Genomic DNA, 20,834 nt, shown 5'->3' on the forward strand with positions numbered 1-20,834 from the left:
TCAGATATATCACTTTGGGCTTTTTGAATGATTTCATTTCGAATGAATTTGAATAACTCATTGTATGAGAGTTTCTCAGCAGTCTGGTAGACAGATTCGTCAGTTTCCATATGGGCAATGTCGCCATTGTCACTGCAGCTGGCAGGTACCTTCTCTTCTCTTGTATAATGACGATAGCATGACCTATGGTAATGGCCCTCTGCAGCTACAAGATCCCTGCTAAGAACAGCAAGAATTCTTTGGTCCATCTTTCGTATGGCAACCTGTCTGATTGTTGAGTAAGCCCGTAGCTGAGTACATTGTACAAGTCTTTCCTTAGAATGCTGCCCCTTCAGGTATTTGTTACTGTTTTGACAAAATATGCACTTTGCTTCATAAACTCGAGAAGAGCTTGGCTCCTGCCTCAGTACCACTTGTCGGGAATGTTCAGCCATGTCTACATTTTCCCCGGGTTCCGTGGTACATAATCGATCAAGGTTCCTTTTTAATGTGAAAACACTGCGGCATTTACGATGATATTGCACAGGTGGGATATGTCCCTCAGCCAGGTCCACTGCGATAGTCAGAATAGGCTGATGGTTTCTGATTTCTGCTGCCCTTAACAATGTCTGCCATGACTGCAAGTCCTTTGGTGACACCAGTTTAGAATCGTCATCTGTACAGTGGATCAAGCAGTCTGTACACAACCGCTTTGGTGGAATTAGACCATCTTCCTCCATTCTCAATGTGCCTCAGTCTGGAAAGATATAAATGGATAAATGCCCATTACCAACCATGCATACCTGACAAATGTGTGTAAAAACTATGAATGTATTGATTTTTTATTTTTTCATTTTTTGGGGAATTTTTTGGAAAATTCCAAAAAAAATGATATTCTCCTACCACAAAAATTCCCTATTTTGACATGTGATCTTGTGCTTATATGTTACTAAAAAACTACCTTGGGGTCTAAGGAAATGATTTCAGCTGAAACTATTCAAATATATTGAATTGTTACTGAAATATGAATTTTTTAGAAAATAGTGTAAAAAAACACCTTTTTTGCCCCCAAAACGGCTGTTTCCATGGCAACCAGACAAAAACCGTAATGTAAACAACCTGAAAAAAATCAATACTGTTGATAGTTATTAATTTCAACTGTGAAAAGTAATTTCCTGTCAAGTATTTTATTTTTTTATTTTTTTCGAAAAACTGGATTTTGCCCCCAAAATACACATTTTCCCTCCAAAATACTATAAAGCTACCAATTTGGAATGGATATCATATCAACATATATGCCCCAGCCCATCTTCTTTACAAAAATATAGTGAGCCTTTGTCCCCCCGACTGGTACCGAAAAGTCAATTTTGAGTGATTGGCCCACGGACTAATTGTAAAGAACTATGCATTGGGACCAAAATATTTGTTCATTAGGGAAATAAAAAGTGCTACAATTATGATGTCATAATTTTGACAATTAGAACGCTTGATGCCATGAATATGAAATTTCTTGAGCATGATATAAGGAAAAATTGGTTAAGAAAAAAAAAATTATAACGTCATTGGACACATGGTTTGGCCGCCATATTGTTTTTCCTGAAAACCACTAAAAACCCTTTTTCTCCGAAACGGCTGAACAGATAGAGTCCAAACTTTGCAAGCATGATCGCATAGCCATGACGAACAAATAAACACACGGCCGTGGCGTAGTAGGTCACATGGTATGCGAGCTATGATTATTTATAGAATAAACCTTTGAAAAATAGATTAACCCGAAGGGTTTCAACAGATGGAGGAGAAACTTATGATCGTTTTAAGGCCATTTTCCCCGCTAGAGCAGGGGTTAGCCTTGCGGGCCCCATGACAATCATGGTTCCCTGTTTGAGGCAATGTTTTTATGGCCGGATGCCCTTCCTGACGCCAACCCTTAGTCGCCTCTTGCGATGCGGAGGGATAAGGTGTACCTATTCTAAGCCGGGGTACACACCGGGATCATTCATCCCAGCAAGCTGGTACTCAATTAGCCGACCTCGGAAGGATGACAGGCTGAGTCAACCCCCCTGGCGTTAATTCAGCGATCAACCGGGATTTGAACCCAGGATCCTAGGATCCCAAGCCGGCACCCCAACCGCTAAGCCAACACCAGGAATAAATAATTCATTATTAAGCCATAAATAATTGAATAAAAACCACCTTTAGAGGCCATTTTTCCCCGCAGGGTGGGGGTTGGCCTTTTTCGGGGACCGTGGTCCCCTTTTTGAAGCAATGTTTTACAGCCGGATGCTCTTCCTGCCACCAACCCTGTTAGTCGCCTCTTGCGACACACAGGGAATTACCAGTGAACTGGTACTCAATTTGCCGACCTCGGAAGGATGACAGGCTGTCAACCCCCCTGGCATTAATTCAGTGATCGACCGGGATTTGAACCCAGGATCCTAGGATCCAAAGCTGGCACCCTAACCGCTAAGCCAACACCAGGCTCCATAAATAATTGAATTAAAAAAAAAAAAAAAAAAAAAAAACAAACTTACCTTGTGAATCGACTCATTGATCGACATGAAACTTTAAAGTGGTGTAGCAGTCATCAAGGGGAAATAAGTGTTTAAAATTTCAACATGATTGGGTGTACGGTCTGGAAGCCAGAAGTTGTTATCGTTTGAAAAAGAAGAAACTCTACATTTTATCTTCTCGGGCCATATGACCGATTCTTCCACTGCGTTTTTTCGGGTTTATTCCCTTTAAAAATATTTTTCTCTGCAATCATTGGTCTGATTGACAGGAAATTTTCACCGCAAAAGCGCCGCCTCCTGTAGAATGATTTAATGGTAATTATGACGTCATAGGTCACGTGGTATGGGCACCATCTTGGAAAAAACGAAAAACTTTGCACCTCTATATCTCCAAAAGCACTAAGTAAAAAAAATTGACATGGCTCATTGTAAAGAACTCTCCATGGAGAATAACATATGTTAATGACGATGTCATGAGTGCCTCCATTATTACATCATAATTCGACAAGTACAAAACTTCATCCGATCAGGATGAAATTTCTTGAGCGTCATCTAGGGATAAATTGGTGGAGCGAAAAAAAACAAAAAAAACGACATTATTGGCCACGTGGTTCGGCCGCCATTTTTTTAAACACAAAAGCCTTAAAAATACTAAAAATCCTTTTTCTCCAAAACGGCTGAACAGATTGAGGGGAGACTTTTTTGGCATGATTGTATACCCATGACAAAAAAAAGTTCCATGACCATGACATCATAGGTCACATGGTTTGGGAGCTATGATTTTTTTGGGAGAATAAACCTTTAAAAAAACCACTCTTCTAAAAAAGCTGAACAGAAAACTTCTCATATGTTCCCCATGCCTATGAGATACCATGGTGTCCTTGAATAATTTATCGGTCATGTGGTTTGGTAGCCATATCGGATTGAACAAAAATATTTTAAAAATTATATCTCTTCAACCGCTCCATTGATCGATGTGAAACTTCAAAGTGATGTAGTAGTCAAGTGGAATACGTGTTTAAAATTTAAACCTGATTGGTCATACCAAAAGTTGTTATTGTTTGAAGAAGAACCTCCACATTATTTTCTTCTCTAGCCTTGTGACTTTTCAGTATATCTATTAATTATGTACTGTTTGAACTCAGTGGCATCCTGTCGATTAATTACTTATGTCTATTATTATGCACTATCGGGATGTACCTTTCTACACGCATTAGACCTTTGAATAACCTTTAAGACCCCCAACACCCTAAAGACCACCAATATCCTAAAATACCCTGAACACACTCAAATACCACGGAGAACCAGAGGACTCCGAGGACCCAAAAGACCCTGAGGACTCAAAAGACCCTGAGAACTCCGAAGACCCAAAAGGCGTCGAGGACTGAAAACACGCCAATGACAAAAAATAACCAAAAGACCCTGAGGACCCAAAATACTTCAAGGACCCCGAGGACTCAAAAGACCCCTAGGAATCCAAAGACCGCGAGGACACCTCATTTAAAAAAAAAATGAGGACGTCATGTGTCACGCGTGTCCGATGAAAGTGGGGTTGTATCAAAGCGGGGATGTATCAAAACAGGGTTGTAACAAAGTGGAGTTGTATCAAAGTGGGGTTGTATCAAAGTGGGGTTGTATCAAAGTGGGGTTGTATCAAAGTGGGGTTGTATCAAAGTGGGAAGGCGGAGGAAACCGGCCATCACTGCCAGCAGTTATAAAGTGGCAGTTCTAGTTATTATTATCGATCAAAACCCAAAACCAAGATGTAAAGTACTATCCAAAGCAAAAGCAAACATTTGCTATTACCTTGAGCCTCCTGACGATTTCCTCCTTCGATATCTTGTCTGTTATTTCCTTGACACCAGGAGGGTAGGTTATTTTGCCATCCGCAGGAAGCACCTTGGCCTGCGCCATCGTTTGCACACCGGTGAAGGCAGAGTGTTTTTTCCACACTCAAACTGTCAAACAAAATATCATTACTGTAGACACACTAAAATTGATTATTAGAGAGAAGTGGAGAATGAAGACAAAAAAAAAATTAGGTTAGAAAACAAAATGAAAAACAAAGTGAGAAAGAAAGAATGAAAGAATTAGAAAGAAAGAAAGAGAAAAAGAAAAGAGAGAGAGAGACAGAGGGAGGGAGAGAGAGGGGGAGAGAGAGTGAGAGACAGAGACAGAGAGAAAAACAAAGATGAAAGACACAGAGAGAACAAGAATAACCGCACTGCCTTTCATGGGAAGTGACCCATATTTCGCGAGTTTGGCATTTTTTAAAATCTTTAAACCCACGGACCCAAACCCGTTTTAGCATCGTCAAAACCCGTATGGGATGGAAAGTACAAACAATTTCAAAAACGCAATGTTTAGCTTCCATTCCACTTCCATGGATTTACACACAGTGACATATCTGCAAGCGACCTCTATCTGATATGCAAGGTACCGCTCTAATCTAACTATATTGGCTGTGTGACGTCATGAGCTTTACTCAACTGCCCAATTCCCTCAATCCTCTTCCGTATGCATCGGCACTTCCTCTCGTCTACCATTTGTCGTCACCCCAAATCAATCGGTCAGCCTATTTGCTTTCCAATTCGCTCTTCAACTTCTTACTGTGATATTTTTAACAATACTTTTGAGTATTTTGAATGGTAGGATTCAATTCAGATTGTTTTTATTCGTATACAGGGTGTCCACAAATTACCGTTCCAAATTCAAATCTCAATAAAATAATTTATGAAATGGGATACAATGATGCGGGTTGATGCTTGTGAATGAACATTTCTCATAGTTTTATTGTCAAGATCATCATATAGCATTCATCACCATTCATCATCACTTGTGTCATACGATTGATCCACCTCCACCAAGAGATTTCATCAAAAAGGCTAAGAAAGCCTGTGGGGAATATACAATGCCGAACAGTCACATGAAGTGACTGGTCCGTCAGGCCTTGGCCACATCCGTTTGATTGATCTCTGCTCGTGTGGTGCTTCACGGTCGTTGAGATGAGTTTATACAGTACTTAGATTGTAAGTGAACATTTGAGTTGAGTTATTTACAGCTGTAGGTCCACCTCGTCAATGAACGTTCTATATTTTGAAACTGACAACCACTTGAATAGCGTTTTTATTGGGTTACCATCCATCTGGTTTTTTTTTCATAGGGCTGTGAATTTCAAGTGGTATTTGCAAAAAGCACAACTTGGGTGTCAAGTTGGATAAATTTAAACCATAAAAAAAAATTGTTTAAATTTTTTTTATCTTGTCGCAAATCACGTAAATGATTTTTTTTTAAACCCCACTTTCGATTCCTACCAACTCATTTTTCGTCACCTCCAACTCGTCATGTATGCATTGTGGCATTTATTATGCGTCGATTAACTCGACACCTCTTATCCATGTCACCCTCCCCACGATTATATCACAATGAGCTGATTCGTCACAGTCACGGATTGCTTAACCCCAATATGGGGTCGTACAAAAACCGTTAATGTTATTTTAAAACTACACCTTATGGCAATGACCGTATAGTTAGCAATAGTTTTTTTTTTAGTAATTTGTGAAACGCAACACTTTATAGCCATCATTTCATCTCCGTGCTATGGTGGGTGGAGTGAAGCGAAATATATGTGGGTGTGGTCTGTCAGCGGTCCGACCAATGGGTGCACATATTAAAAATCGACCCCCAACAAGAACCCAAACAACAACAGCAATGGGAAACTCTTGTAGACCTGCGACATGTCACAGATAAAAAGAAAGAGAATCAGTTCGTCCTTGCCACACACCCAACCTGTCCACCAAGTTCAGTTCAAATCCGTCCATAACTTTTTCAGATTTCATGCTATATATCGGTTTTGGCCCTATCACTCATTGGTGAAGAATCACTTAACAATTAAAAAATTCTCGGATCCGCATCCACATCTGGATCTTCACCAAAATCTAATAATTCCGTCGTTATCACACACCCAACCTCCCCACCAAACTTCATCTGAATCAGTCCATAACTTTTGAGATATCCTGCTCACAAACAAACATAATGTTACAGGAACAGTGTTTGGAGGTAATGGGTGTAATATAGATTAGATATTTCCCATTATTATATTTTTGTTTCCATCCTGCCCATTTCGTCTCATTCCCTTTCTTGGCTCAATTTGGAATACAAGTTTAGATAGACGTGAAGTACTGCCCCACTGATTGGCTCCGTAAATTAGCCAGTGCATACTTTATGGTTCCGCTTGACCATACATAATAAAGAGACGAGTGAGCACTGAGGGTACATGACCCAATTGGCATCGCCAACCCACCGGAAAGGCAACGCATTTGTAAAAGCACGAGGACCCTGCCAGGTTTGGCAGTATCCGCAATTGCTTGACAACCCGACGTGCTGCAGACTTATCCGTGGCACAGCAGGCTGCAGGATCGGAGTTTGGGAGGAGTCCATGAAGTCCCCCTCGTGTTAAATCCTGAACCCCGGTTCTGTTACAATATTGTTGTGGTTTTAGAACCCACACTTGTGTAAATAATTACTTGTAAATATCCCATTATTAAAAGGTTAAAGGTTGCACCCCTAGTTAGTCCACAAGCAACACGTAGGCCACCATAGGAACTCAGTTATTTCATTATTATGTGTTTTAGATAAGGCCGTGTTTCCAATAGTTGAATCTGCGTTGCATCAATTAAATAAGAGTAGGTCCCCAATCCAATTCCGGCCATTTTGCCAACCTTTCTCTCCCAGCGACGCCATTACGCGCCTCTGCCAGCAGCAGCCGCATTAGCGTTTGCTCAAACGACGCCATTAACCATGCGGTCAGGCCCGAGGAAAAAGGGGGCGGAACGCCAAGAATAAGGTGTGGCCTGTCAACCAGCCGTCAAAGGCGTGGCCGGTAAGCCCTCACCAGCCAACCAGGGCTGAGGGAATATCACCGACGGGCATGGCTTTATGAAGCGCGGAGTGATCTTGGCTCGCATGATATAAGCGCGAACGCAAAGCCCTTTCGGAGGACTGCACAGAGGGACTTCTTTTGCAAAGGACTTACGCGGTGTTGAAGGCGCGCACATTTGCAGAGAACTTGTACGGACTTGTTGGAGGCGAGCGCATTGAAAGGACTTTGAGAGGGAGAGCGTTTGGCGCGAACGTACAGTTATTACGTACGAAGCATCCCAGTTTCCCCCGCTATATGTAAGGTCCGGTCGCGTTCCAACGATACGCGGAGCTGCCTGCCGGGTTTCGCGCACTGGATTGGAGTGGAGTGGACCGGAGCCTGGACCCCATCGCCTGGACCATCTACCTGGACCCTCCACCCTACCAGCTACAATCCCCGTGTGAGTGTGTCTGTTTGTCTGGGGTAATAAGTTAAGACCGTTTCTAAGACTGCCCTGTGTCCTGCTTCTTCTTCTTCCTGTACATCCTTTCGTTTCCTCTTCTCTTGTATATTTGTTAATAAACCATCTTTGTTCTTCCTACCTTCTGGTTTCCTCTCCATCCGATCGCATCCATCCCTTCTATCATTGGGTAAACGTGGCACGATCGCAACCGCTCAGAATCGGGTTTAGAGTCATTGTTAACGGCCCGAATCGCGGCTCGCTTCGCTCGGCGTGTCCATTAATGCCGTGGTTCGGGCGGGAGTTATCTCCTTGCTTTACGGCTGGTGGTAGTACTTAGGTAATTGGACTAAGACTCGACCAACAACCCTAATTACCACCGACCGGAAGGAACGTTATAACTTCCCAGGACTCGGGACGGCCAGCTAAAAGGACAAGGGGATTAACCCCCCTTAATAAGGGGAGCGCCGACCCCCGAGATCCATAACAATATATTACTCATGACCGCCGCATGCTACCAAGTTCCATGTTTTTTTCCTCGATGTACCGCAAGAGTGCAGCTATCTCCTTTTTTTTTCAAGACCCTGTAATGCCCCACATTTGCAGCTGCCAAAGCTACTACCTGGTTCACTGAACACACAAAACTGAATAACCACAAACAGTATTGAGGTATTTCTCTACAAAATCTCAGTTCCTTCCACCAAGCTCGGAACAAGTGTGTGTCTACCCTCAGGAGTGCCAGGAAGCACTATCTCTCCTCACTCAAGAATGAACTCTCAAACCTGTCTCCTTCCTCCAAATCCTGGTGGCGTCTGGTCAAATCCGTTTCTGGTGTTTGTTCCCCCTCCATCCCCTCCCTTACCTCAAATGGCCACACAGTTGACATCGCACGTGACAAAGCCGAATGCCTCAACTCTGTGTTTGCCTCAAAATCCTTAGTCCCAAACCCATCTCTCTCTGTTCCCACCTTTCCCAGTCGAACCAAACTGCTCCTGGACTCTGTGACCTTCTCTCCTGACAAGGTGGAGGAGTTTTTGTCAAACCTCGACTCTGATTCTGCAACTGGACCAGATGGCATCAGCCCACGGGTCCTAAAATCCTGCTCTGCCGCTCTATCTCACCCTCTCTCTGTTCTTTTCACCCTATCTTTTGCTCAAGGTCATCTGCCAGCATCCTGGAAATCAGCAAACATTACCGCTTTACACAAAAAAGGTGCAAAAACAGATCCTTGCAACTACAGACCAATCAGCCTGCTCCCAATTATCAGCAAAGTCATGGAATCCATCATTGCTTCGGATATGAAATCTTTCCTCTTCTCCAATGGCTTGATCTCTGATCATCAATTTGGTTTCAGACCAGGTCACTCTACTCTGGACATGCTGCTTCTGCTGTCTCAACAATGGATGGAGGTCCTCAATGCCAAACAGGAAATCAGAGCTGTCTCCCTTGACATATCACGTGCCTTCGATACGGTCTGGCACCCAGCTCTGCTCACCAAACTCTCCTCCTATGGTATCCATGGAAATCTCCATGCATGGCTTGCGGACTTCCTCTCTGGTCGTAGTCAACGTGTGGCCCTGAATGGATTTCTCTCATCTCCCCTTCCCATTCAGGCTGGAGTTCCCCAAGGCAGTGTGCTGGGCCCTGTGCTTTTTCTGGTCTTTATCAATGATCTCTCTGACTCTCTGGAAAATCCTCTGTATCTCTTTGCTGATGACTCCACTCTCTGCCGCTCCATTCCTCTTCCCTCAGATCGGCAGTCTGCAGCCTCCTCACTCTCTGAAGACCTGGACAAAATCACAGACTGGTCAAACATGTGGAACATGTCTTTCAATCCTGACAAATCTCACACTCTTACTATGTCTCTCCGAAAAGATCGACTGGACAACCCTCCCATCTACTTTCTCAACAATCCTCTCCAAGAAGTTCTGTCGCTCAAGCTTTTGGGTCTCACCATCTGCCATGATCTTTCTTGGGAAAACCACATTTCCAAGCTGGCCTCCAAAGCCAGTCGCCGACTGGGCATCCTCCGTCGTGCGAAGTCCTTCCTAGGCACACCTGAGCTCCTCACCACATACAAGGCTTTCATCCGCAGCTCAATGGAATACTGTTCTCCCCTATGGGCCGGTGCTCCTGCCTCACACCTGGCTCGGCTTCACGCTGTTGAATCCAAAGCTTTCAGAATCATTGGAATCTCCCGCGATGAAGCTATCTCTGAGGGCCTTTCACTCACTCACCGCAGGCAGGTAGGTGGTCTTTCTGTCTTCTACCGACTCCTCTCCGGCCTTGCTCCCCCAGCTCTCTCTGTGCTCTGTCCCCCAAATATTCCTACAGGTCGCACAAGATCTGCCAGCCACCCTCTGATGGTTAAACTGCCGAAATCTCGGCTCTCTGCTCACCTTCACTCTTTCATTCCTATTTTCTCCCGCTTCTGGAACAAACTCCCACACTCACTTCAATCACACTCCTCCCTCCAGGTCTTCAAAACAGCTGTTCACCACCATCTCTTATCTTCCCCCATCCAAAACCTTGATCTTTTCTACCCCCACTAATTCACCCCAGATCCACCTTGTTTGAAATTCCAACTTCTTTCCTGGAAGTCTTGGCAGGGTCCATATGTTTTATACCTCTCCCACCCCCCCCCCCCCTTCCCATGCCTTCCCCCCAAAGCCCTCTCCCTCCCACAGTTCTCTCGATGTCTCCATGTCTCTCGGTCCCTGCTCTCAAATGTTGTGTTTGTGTCCTTCCCCCTCTCTCCCCATCTTGTCTACCGCTCCCGATGTTATTTGTTTTGTGTGTCTGTTTGTCTTTCTGTGTGATTAATGTTCGCTCTTTCACGAGCCTCGATCTTGTATACAAAAAATAAAAAATAAAAAAAAAATAAAAAAAATACAGTATTCCAAAAAGACTTGGACAACTTTGGTTGTTAATATATTTAGTACCACAAATGATACGATACCCTTTGTTTTATATGATAAAGAAACTCATAAGGTTTTCTTTATTTTCAGGTCTGGTGGTTTAATGTAAAATAAAATGGCGACTCCACAGGAGAAAGCTCAGTGTGTCAAATGGTTCATCGAGATGAGATCCGACACGCAAGGTCAGCATAATTTCCGTACAAGGTATGAAACAAATCCACCATCACTGACTAGTATCAGAGAGTGGTACAAGTGGTTTAAGGAGACTGGTAGTTGTCATAAACAGAAAAAGTACCGGTCGACCAAGTACACGTGCAGCAGAAGTTGAACAAGTGTGTGAATCGTTTCAACAAAGTCCTAGAAAATCAATCCGACATGCATCCAGAGAACTGGGACTAACAAACAACCACAATACACTGGAATTTGCATAAAATACTGAAGCTTTATGCATATAAGGTGCAGATTCAGCAAGAACTCAAACCAAATGACAGACCCAAATGCAAGGTGTTTGCCTTAGAAATGCTCAGTCACATAGAGGATGACAAAGATTACCTGAAAAAGGTCATGTTCAGAGACAAAGCTTGCTTTCATGCATCATGGAAGTTCAACGGGCACTATGAGGATCTGGGCTCTGAAAACCCACCACACCCTGTACTGTATTACAATAGCAAACAATAGTAAGATACCTTCCTCCTGCACTCAAGAAATGCAGCTTTTTTTGAGCTGCATCATATAAAATTTGGTGGCCATGATGACATTCTCAACGACTGCAGCAGTTACATTTTCTGGTTCACAATGGCCCACATACCCCGAATTAAAGATAATACGGAAATGTGGCAAAAACATTTCTTACTGAACACAACCATGTAAGCCTTGCCCATATTCCAGTACAGACGGGTTACATGTTCGTGGAAAGCATATCGAATGTAATCCCATAGTTCCATATTGTGTCACATTTTCCGAAAGCAATTTATACTACTTCACTTCCGGTTCATCCAAATATACGGTCCAAGAACGGACTTGCCGTCACTTTTGCAAAACTAAACAGAATAACCACCATTACAAAAGAAAAATAACAAACAACACCAAAAACCCCTCAAGTTGCAAAAATCACAGGAAAACATCCGTGTTAGGAAGAGATCTGACCATGTGTTGTCCTCATTGGACATTATGAGTCATGACAGCCCTGGATTATTTCACTTCTAGCTTCACTCCTAGCTTCTAGCTTCACTCCTACACTCACAAACACCCCCCCCCTCCCCCACCTCACTTTGCAACAAAATAATGTCCTTTTCAGTGAGATTTTCGCCAGAATTCGGATGCACCATGTCCTTCCTGATAATCTTTTCTATGCACTCCACAGAACCAGATGGACGTAGTAGGCACCGAGTTTGCCAAAACAACATTGGTGACAGCACGAACATAGCTCTGGGATTTGGTGATGAGCCACGTTTTGCTGTCTGTCGTTGATAGGCATGAAGTGGACGAGTACAAGTACTTTCATCCTCAGTGGCTTCCCATTCATTGGAAGGTACACTGTTTTGTCAGGCTTTTTCTGCTCGGTGGCTTTGGCTGCAGGAGTCAGTGATGACTGATGAGGTCCAAAAGCTCGGGAGCTCTTTAAGCTTTGGTTCTTCCTTTCCTCGGTTGCTGCCAGCTTCCTCATTTGTGAGACCTGCATTATTTTGGGAGACAAAAGTTATTAAGGGCTTGGAAACAATGAAGTTCTCTCTTTCCAAAAAGGACTTTATCTTGGAATCATGTTCTGCCTTGGCCAACTCTTTCAATTTGGATGCCCTCTCCTTCTTTGGTTTTCAAATGGCTTTGTTTGTCAAGCAATTTCACATTTCTGTTGAACCATACACTCCAAACTAGCTTCTTTATATAAAAAAAAAAACGTACCAATCAGGAGTCACCACTGGATCCCATGTTCTTCTAAAGGTTTCCTACTGTCGTAGAATAATAAATGTTACCGTTGGAACTACAACGTGAAGGCACATTTTCTTCCTCGATCCTGGAAAGAGGGCTTTCAAAAACGGAAATCGCAGTGATTAAACTGACATTGACTTTTGTTCCAAGTAAATTGATTATTCCTTTCCAGCCAAGTAAATCAATTATTAGCTTTCCAACAGACCATTTTTATTTTGCTGCGAAAGCAGTAACCCTCTAGAACAAAGCGTGACAATGTGCGCGTGCACGCACGCACACACACACACACACACACACACACACACACACACACACACACACACACACACACACACACACAAAGAAATGTTGAAAGCAAACTCAAAATAGAAATGATCGCAAGAAAGATAAATAAAAAAAACAATCACAAAATCAACAAAGGGAGAAAACAAAACCGCATGTTTTAAAATAACGTGAAAATATTCTACGGAAACTTGGAAAACAAAAGCAAAACACATTAAATCCACCAATAGAGATAGACAGCAAAATTTCTGGAAAGGAATCTATGAGGACCCAAAAGAACACACCAAAGAAGCGGATTGGATCTAAAACATGGAGGAAAAAAAAATCGAAATGAAACACCTTTAGTGATGTTTACTGAAGAGAAAAATAACAAAGAACAACGAGCAAAAATGCCAAACTATAAAAGCATAAACCCAGATGGAATTCCAAAGTTCTGGATAAAGCAACTAGATTCTCTAAATAATCACTACATTCAAGCATTCAACAAACGTATCCAAGGGGAGAAGACCTTGGATGAGTGGCTCACAGTAGTAACACTTTCCTCATCCCAAAATCTGAAGAAACGCACCAACCTTACTAGTACAGACAAATAACACGCATGTCAACAATGTACAAACATCTGAGGAGAATAATCACAGAAATTTTATACAATCACCCAACACAAGGAGGCCTAGAGGCAAAACAGAAAGGATGTAAAAGAGGAGTCTATGGAATGATAGACCACCTCGTATTAAATAAGACCATACTCGAAAATTGCAAAACAAGAACGAAATTATCCACAGCATGGATAGACTACAAAAATACTTTTGATTGTGTCTCATGTTCATGGATGATAAATTGATGAAATGCATGCATTGCACAAGATCAAACCCCAAATAATCAAACTGATAAAGAAAGCAATGGAGCTTTGGAATACAGCATTGATATTACAGCACTCGGAAAGAAAGATCGAAATACCAGGAGTGATGATACAGTTGTGGCCAAAAATATTGGCACCCTTGCACTTTCTTCAAATAATGCACCATTTCTTCTGGAAAATTGTTGAAATTAAAAAATTCTTTGGTATTCACATTTGTATTTCTTTGGCTTGCAATGGAACAAAACAAAAAAGCTGAAAAAAATTATTGAAGCTTAGCTGATTCCACACAGAAATCCTAAAATGGCACGGACGATATTATTGGCTCCTTTTAGAAGTTGTTAGAAATAATCAGATTTCAAGCAGGTGATTCTTCTTTACTCTGGAATTAAACTCACCTGTGGTGAGTTGCAGGTGCCTACAATATAAAAATCACTCATTCAACCAGTTTGAATAGAGCAAAGGAGTCATTCTGCTATTTTGTGTCACTGTGTGTACCACAATGAGCATGGAGAAAAGAAAGAAAACCAGAGAATTGTCTGAGGAAGTCAGACAAGATTGTAGCCAAGCATGGACAATCTCAAGGCTACAAGTCCATCTCCAGAGACCTTCATGTTCCTGTGTCCACCGTACGCAATGTTATCAGGAAGTTTAAGGCCCATGGCACTTACTGAACACATTTCGGTTTTATCAACCGAAACCTCCCTGGACGTGGCCACAAGAGAAAACTTTATCGAAGATTGCAGCGAAGGATTGTGCGTATGGTGGAAAAAGCACTTCAATCAACTGCCAAACAGATTCAAGCTGACCTTCAGACACCAGGTACGACAGTTTCAACTCGCACCATCCATCGCCAACTCAATGGAAGGAGGTTCTATGGTAGGAGACCCAGGAGGACCCCACTGATAAGAAAGCCCAACTGGAGTTTGCCAAAACGCACCTGAACAAGCCAAAATCCTTCTGGGAGAATGTCCTGTAGACAGATGAGACCAAATTAGAGCTTTTTAGTAAAGCACATCATCTCTATGTTTACAGAAAACAAAATGAAGCCTTCAAAGAAAAAAACACCTTTTCTAGAGTCAAAGATGGAGGAGGTTCAGTGATGTTTTGGGGTTGCTGTGCTGCCTCTGGCACTGGGTGCCTTGAATGTGTGCATAGCATCATAAAATCAGGAGATTACCAAGCCATTTTGGAGCGCAATGTTGAACCCAGTGTCAGAAGGCTGGGTCTCCGTCAAAGGTCATGGGTCTTGCAGCAAGACAATGACCCCAACACACGCTTCAAAAAGCACCCAGGAATGGTTCAAGACAAAACGCTGGACTGTTCTGAAGTGGCCCGCAATGAGTCCAGATCTAGATCCCATTGAACAACTGTGGGGAGATCTGAAAACAGCAGTTGGGAGAAGACACCCTTCAAACCTGGGAGAACTGGAGCAGTTTGCACAAGAGTGGGCAAAACTGCCAGTAGAGAGGTGTAGGAAGCTCATTCATAGCAATAGGAAGCGCTTGACTGCAGTTATTTTGTCCAAACGCCGTGCTACCAAATATTAAGTCAAGGGTGTCAATAATTTTGTCAATGCCATTTCTTTTTCTTTTTTGATTTAAAAGGATATATTAAGTTCTGAATCAAAAACAAAGGTTCTGTAATATTAACAGTGAAATAAAGAATTGTGGAGACCAAATACTTTTGTCAATTTCAACTTGTTTTTTTTGAAAATTGTGAGTTATTTGAAAAAAGTGCAAGGGTGCCAATATTTGTGGGCATGACTGTATATAGAGGGTTCAGGGATCCTGAACCCACTGAGCAACCTCATGAATGAGCAAGGACATGGATACATTCTGACGTCAAATAAGAGAATGGCCAAAGAGACAAAACGGTGACACATCTACTTTACATATCTACATCTACTATAAAAGAGAACTGTTGGTTCTGTGCGTGTATGTGTGTTTGGGTGTGTGTGTGTTTGGGTGTGTGTGTGTGTGTGTATGTGTTTTGCCATTTTTCTCAGAGATGGCTGAACGGATCTTCGTCAAACTTTCAGAGGTTCATCAGTGAGTGCCTGGGAGTGTTTTAGTCAAAAACAAAATTTTGGAAAAAAAAAAAAGTTCGTGTTTTTGGAGTTTAAAAAAATCTTTGTAGTGCCTAAGCCTTTTTGATTAATGACATTTATAATTGTATACAAGTACACATTCACATAATTAAATACAAAAAACAAGCATTTGAACACGAAAAATCAAACAATTCCGGAAGTGTACGAAGTTGGTAGTAAAGCTTCTTCTTCTTCCTGAAAGTCAGCATACTGTACTTAACTCAGAAACGTGATGAACGGCACATTCACCAGCAGATATTCAATAAAAATGTGAAATGCTGATTTGACATTTGTGATGGATGCTCATTTGGATGCAATTGCTTTTCCATTATATTTGCCCTCATTACACTGCGCTCGCGAAGCGAAAATCAGGGTTCAGCATTGTCATCATTCAGTGACCGTCATCGGTCATGTGGTACAGGTGCCATCTTGGAAAAACCGAAAAATGTTGCACCTCTATATCTCCAAAACCGCTGCATGGAAAAAATTGAAACATGGCTCATTGTAAAGAAATCCATATGGGGAATAGGTGTTGTTAACGATGACATCATTGGTACCATAATTATGACGTCGTAATTCGACAGGGAAAACGCTTAGTCTGATCAGTTTGAAATGTATTGAGCGTGATCCATGCAACAATTATATTAGAGAATATAAATTTATGATGTCATCGCTCACGTGGTCTGGCAGCATTTATTATGCATTCATTCATCAAGGGATTGGATCAAAGGAAAATTTTTTTAAAAAAAAAGAAGAGTTCACTCACAACAAGTTGACTGCTCAGGGGAAGTATTCTATGAATACCATCTAGTTTCAAATATGTTAATGTTTCTTTTTCGCTTGAGCAACGCCGTGTACTCCAGCTAAAAACACATATACTTTACTCAGGGTACAAATACAAATACAACTTTGTCTGGGGGGTAACATAGGCTATGTGTCCTCGGCCTCATGTGGGGTTGTGGGGGACCGGGAGAGGGGCATAAATTCTCTATGTAAATGTGTACGGTGTAGCGCCACCTGGTGATGGTGGCAGACGGTATTACAATTTCCTTTTTTACCTGGGCAACACTGATATGAGGTTAAAGCACTCTTTGCACGGGTAAATTTTTCCTCCTTCCCTTCCCCATTCCCCCAAAACGGAGGAGCCTGTCAAAGCCCCTCCCCCCCAAAAAGATATATATATGTAGTATATATTTTCCCTCCCACTCTCTTCCCCACCCCCACCCTCAACCTCCCTCTCCAGCCTCCCCCCCCCCCCCCCCCCTCACCCGGGTACTCCTGCTAGTGTGTGTATATGTATGTGTATATATATATATATATATATATAGGCAATTCCATGGTAAGTAACGTTACATTTTTAGCAGATTTTCATATCTTATTCTACTGCAACATTACCATCTATTCATTTCAAGTCACAATCATGTTACAACATGTTCACGCACCCCAGGTCTATAATACAGAAAAGAATGAAAACAATTCAAAAAAATTAGAGTTGCAATGGTAACTTTTAATGTTGGTTAGTAACGTTACAAAAAAAGGACATGGGAAAAAATCAGTTTTCAGACAAAAAATTTCCTAAAACGTGAGATACCTCAAACAAAGTGCCATGTTCCTTTTACTTCTAGTTTGATGACAAATGTTTCAGCCAATAATTTTAGCAGCTTGACTCTTCATTTTTGAATTAGACCCAAAAATCATGGTTAGTCACGTTAGGTTAGTAACGTTACAGTTTGTCCATGCAAAGGTACGAGTTACAAAACATCGTGTTTGACCCTCCCCCTTCCTTAAAATCACAAGATACACTTAGGAATTACATGTAAATTAACATAGTTATCCATATAAGTCTTATTTCAACTCTTAACTCACAACTTGCAATTGAACAGATCAACTATTATTAACAGATTAATTAACAGATTAACAGATTAATTTGCACAAATTAACTTGAACAGTCAGTTGCAGTCTAATGCATTGATCCTTGATAAAGTTCAAATCTGATCAGAAATTTTGAAGTGTCCACGGTTATGGACAACTTTTGGAGCATCCAATTTAGAAATCATCTTGTTCTCCATGTAGAAAATGTTATCCTTTTGCGTAGGCCATTTCCAGTACTTTCCCACTCGCTCCCCCGGTGTGTACCCTGAATAAGAATAGGTACACCGTATCCCTGCGTGTCGTAAAAGACGACGAAGAGGGTTGGCGTCAGGAAGGGCATCCGGCCATAAAAACATGACCTCAAAAAGGGAACCATGACAATTACAACTACATATGGGCAGGGTACAGCCCGAAGTGGAGATCGGTTTCTGAGGTTTGGGACATGGAATGTAGGGACAATGACAGGGAGATCAGGAGAAGTGGTGGAAGTATTGGTCAGTAGAAGAGTAGTGTGCAAGAGACGAGATGGAAGGGAAGTGGTGTGAGAATGGTGAAGGGTAGGCAGGGACAGAAATACAAGTTTCTGTGGCAAGGGTGCCTGGAGGGCGTGAATGGTGTTGGTGTCCTGTTTTGTGAGGCGTTTGTAGACAGTGTGGTGAGTGTGACTAGAGTGAGTGATAGGTTGATGATGGTGAAAATGATGATTGGAAAGCTCTTGGTGAACGTCATCTCGGGATATGCTCCGCAGGTTGGTCGAAGCGATGAAGAAAAGGACAAGTTCTGGTGTGCGATAGAGAAGCTGATGGAAAACGTGAAAGATGAGGAAGTTGTTGTGGTAGGAGGAGACCTAAATGGACATGTGGGAAGGAGTATGGACGGTTTTCATGGAGTTCATGGGGGTTACGGATATGGTGTGAGAAATGGAGAAAAAAAACCTCCCTCTGGTGGAGGTGAAAGGATTTTGGAGTTTGCTGATGAAGCTGATTTGTTGATTTGTAATACTCAGTTCCAGAAAGAGGATAATAAGCTTGTTACATACACGTCAGGTGGGTCGACGACAACCGTTGACTACCTGATGGTGCGTAGGCGAGATAGGGGGCACCTCCAGGACACAAAGGTGATCCCGGGGGAGGAGGCTGTTTCACAGCACCACTTGGTTGTCTGCGACGTAAGGGTGAAAGGTGCGAGGAGAGCTCGGCGGGTGAAGTACCAACCGAGAATGAAGGTGTGGAGGTTGAAAGAGGTGACAGTAAGGGAGGCATTAAAAGAGAGGCTGAGTAGGGTCGAGGATGATGTGGTTGAGCTTGAAAGTGGTTGGATGTCAATGAAAGCTAGTCTGTTGGGAGCCGTTGGTGAGGTATGTGGATGGACAAAAGGACCACCGAGGCACTCGGAAGCATGGTGGTGGGATGATGAAGTTGGAAAGAGCATTGACGTGAAGAGGAAGAAGTTCAAGGAGTGGCAGAAGGCGAAGGGTACGGGAGCAGAAACAGCAGAGCATGAAAGTTATAAGGCAGCCAGGAAGGCTGCAAAGAAAGAGGTAGCAAAGGCGCAGGAGGCATGTAGGAAAATGTTCGGAGAACGCTTGGATTCGGAAGAGGGTCAGAGAGCGGCATTCAGGATTGCAAAGCAGATAGCGAAAGAGAGGTGTGATGTGATGGGGGTGAGTTGCTTGAAGGATGAAGTGGGACAAATCGTTGTCGACCCAGATGGAATTAAAGGAAGATGGAAAAGATATATGGAAATGCTGTTGAATACAGAGAATGAATGGGATGGCAACATAGAGAGTAACCCAGTTTTAGGACCGGCAGAGAAGATAACTGAGAAGGAAGTTGAGGAAGCGATAAAAGCAATGAAGGGTAGAAAAGCGGGAGGGCCGACGGGAGTTGTGGGAGATATGTTGAAGGCAGCAGGAAGTTGGGGTGTGAAGAGAATGACAGAGATCTGTAATCTGGTGGTGAAAGAAGGCCGCATTCCAGTGTATTGGGAACTGAGTACCCTCGTCCCTCTACACAAGGGGAAAGGTGACCCTCTGGAGTGTGGCTCGTACCGAGCGATAAAGTTATTGGAGCATGGAATGAAGGTATTGGAAAGGGTGTTGGAGAGGAGGATAAGGAAGAAAGTGAAGATCGACGAAATGCCGTTTGGATTCATGCCAGGAAGAGGAACGACAGACGTGCTTTTCATTGTGAGGCAGTTGCAGGAGAAGTACATGGAGAAGAGGAAGAAGTTGTTTCTTGGGTTTGTTGATCTGGAGAAAGCATTCGATAGGGTACCACGCAAAGTATTGACATGGGCATTGAGGAAGTTAGGAGTGGAGGAATGATTGATCAGAGTAGTAATGGCAATGTACAAAAGAGCGCGCACAGCTGTAAGGACGAAGGACGGGAACAGTGGTGAGATTGAGGTGAAGGTGGGAGTGCATCAGGGGTCGGTACTAAGTCCACTACTATTTGTAGTTGTGATGGAGGTGCTGGCTCAGAACGTAAAGGAGGGTTTACCGTGGGAGTTGTTGTATGCAGATGATCTGGTGTTGATTGCGGAAAGTATGGATGGACTGAAGGAAAAGATGAACACGTGGAAGGAATGTATGGAGACAAAAGGTCTGAAGGTGAATATCGGAAAGACGAAGGTGATGGCAAGTGGTAAAGCATGTGGTGAGGTGGAAAGAACTGGGAAGTGGCCCTGTGCTGTGTGTAGGAAGGGTGTTGGAGTGAATTCCATTCAATGTACAATGTGCGCTGAGTGGGTTCATCAAAAATGTAGTGGTCTGAGAGGGTCATTAACCAGTGTGGCAGTTACATTCAAGTGTAAGGTGTGCACAGAGGGAGCTGCAGATGGAGGAGATGTTGAGTTGGATCTTGGAGACGGCGTGAAGCTGGAAGGTGTGAAAACATTTTGCTACCTCGGAGACATGCTGAATGGAGAAGGTGGATCAGACTCGGCAACGGTTGCTCGAGTGAGATGTGCATGGAAGAAGTTTCGGGAACTGAGTGGCGTGCTGATGATGAGGGGAGTGTCGTTGAAGCTGAAGGGAAAGGTGTATGCTGCATGTGTGAGAAGTGTTATGATTTATGG

General features: G+C 42.9%; 1 protein-coding gene and 1 pseudogene across 2 annotated transcripts in view; both read right to left on the bottom strand.

The window, feature by feature from the left end:
* LOC137425471 (sister chromatid cohesion protein PDS5 homolog B) overlaps positions 1-20,834 on the bottom strand; it is a 258,555-nt gene that overhangs the window by 118,362 nt on the left and 119,359 nt on the right. For both annotated transcript variants that reach the window (XM_078776694.1, XM_078776693.1), the window contains exon 2: positions 4,296-4,447. In XM_078776694.1, the coding sequence (XP_078632820.1) occupies positions 4,296-4,403 (108 nt within the window). In that variant the 5' untranslated portion in view covers positions 4,404-4,447. The remainder of the gene's footprint in view (positions 1-4,295; positions 4,448-20,834) is intronic.
* Positions 11,709-17,290, bottom strand: LOC137425982 (nitric oxide synthase-interacting protein-like; annotated as a pseudogene).

Source organism: Myxine glutinosa, chromosome 4 (assembly GCF_964187855.1).
Source record: "Myxine glutinosa chromosome 4, kmMyxGlut1.1, whole genome shotgun sequence".
Classification (NCBI taxonomy): Eukaryota; Metazoa; Chordata; class Myxini; order Myxiniformes; family Myxinidae; genus Myxine; species Myxine glutinosa.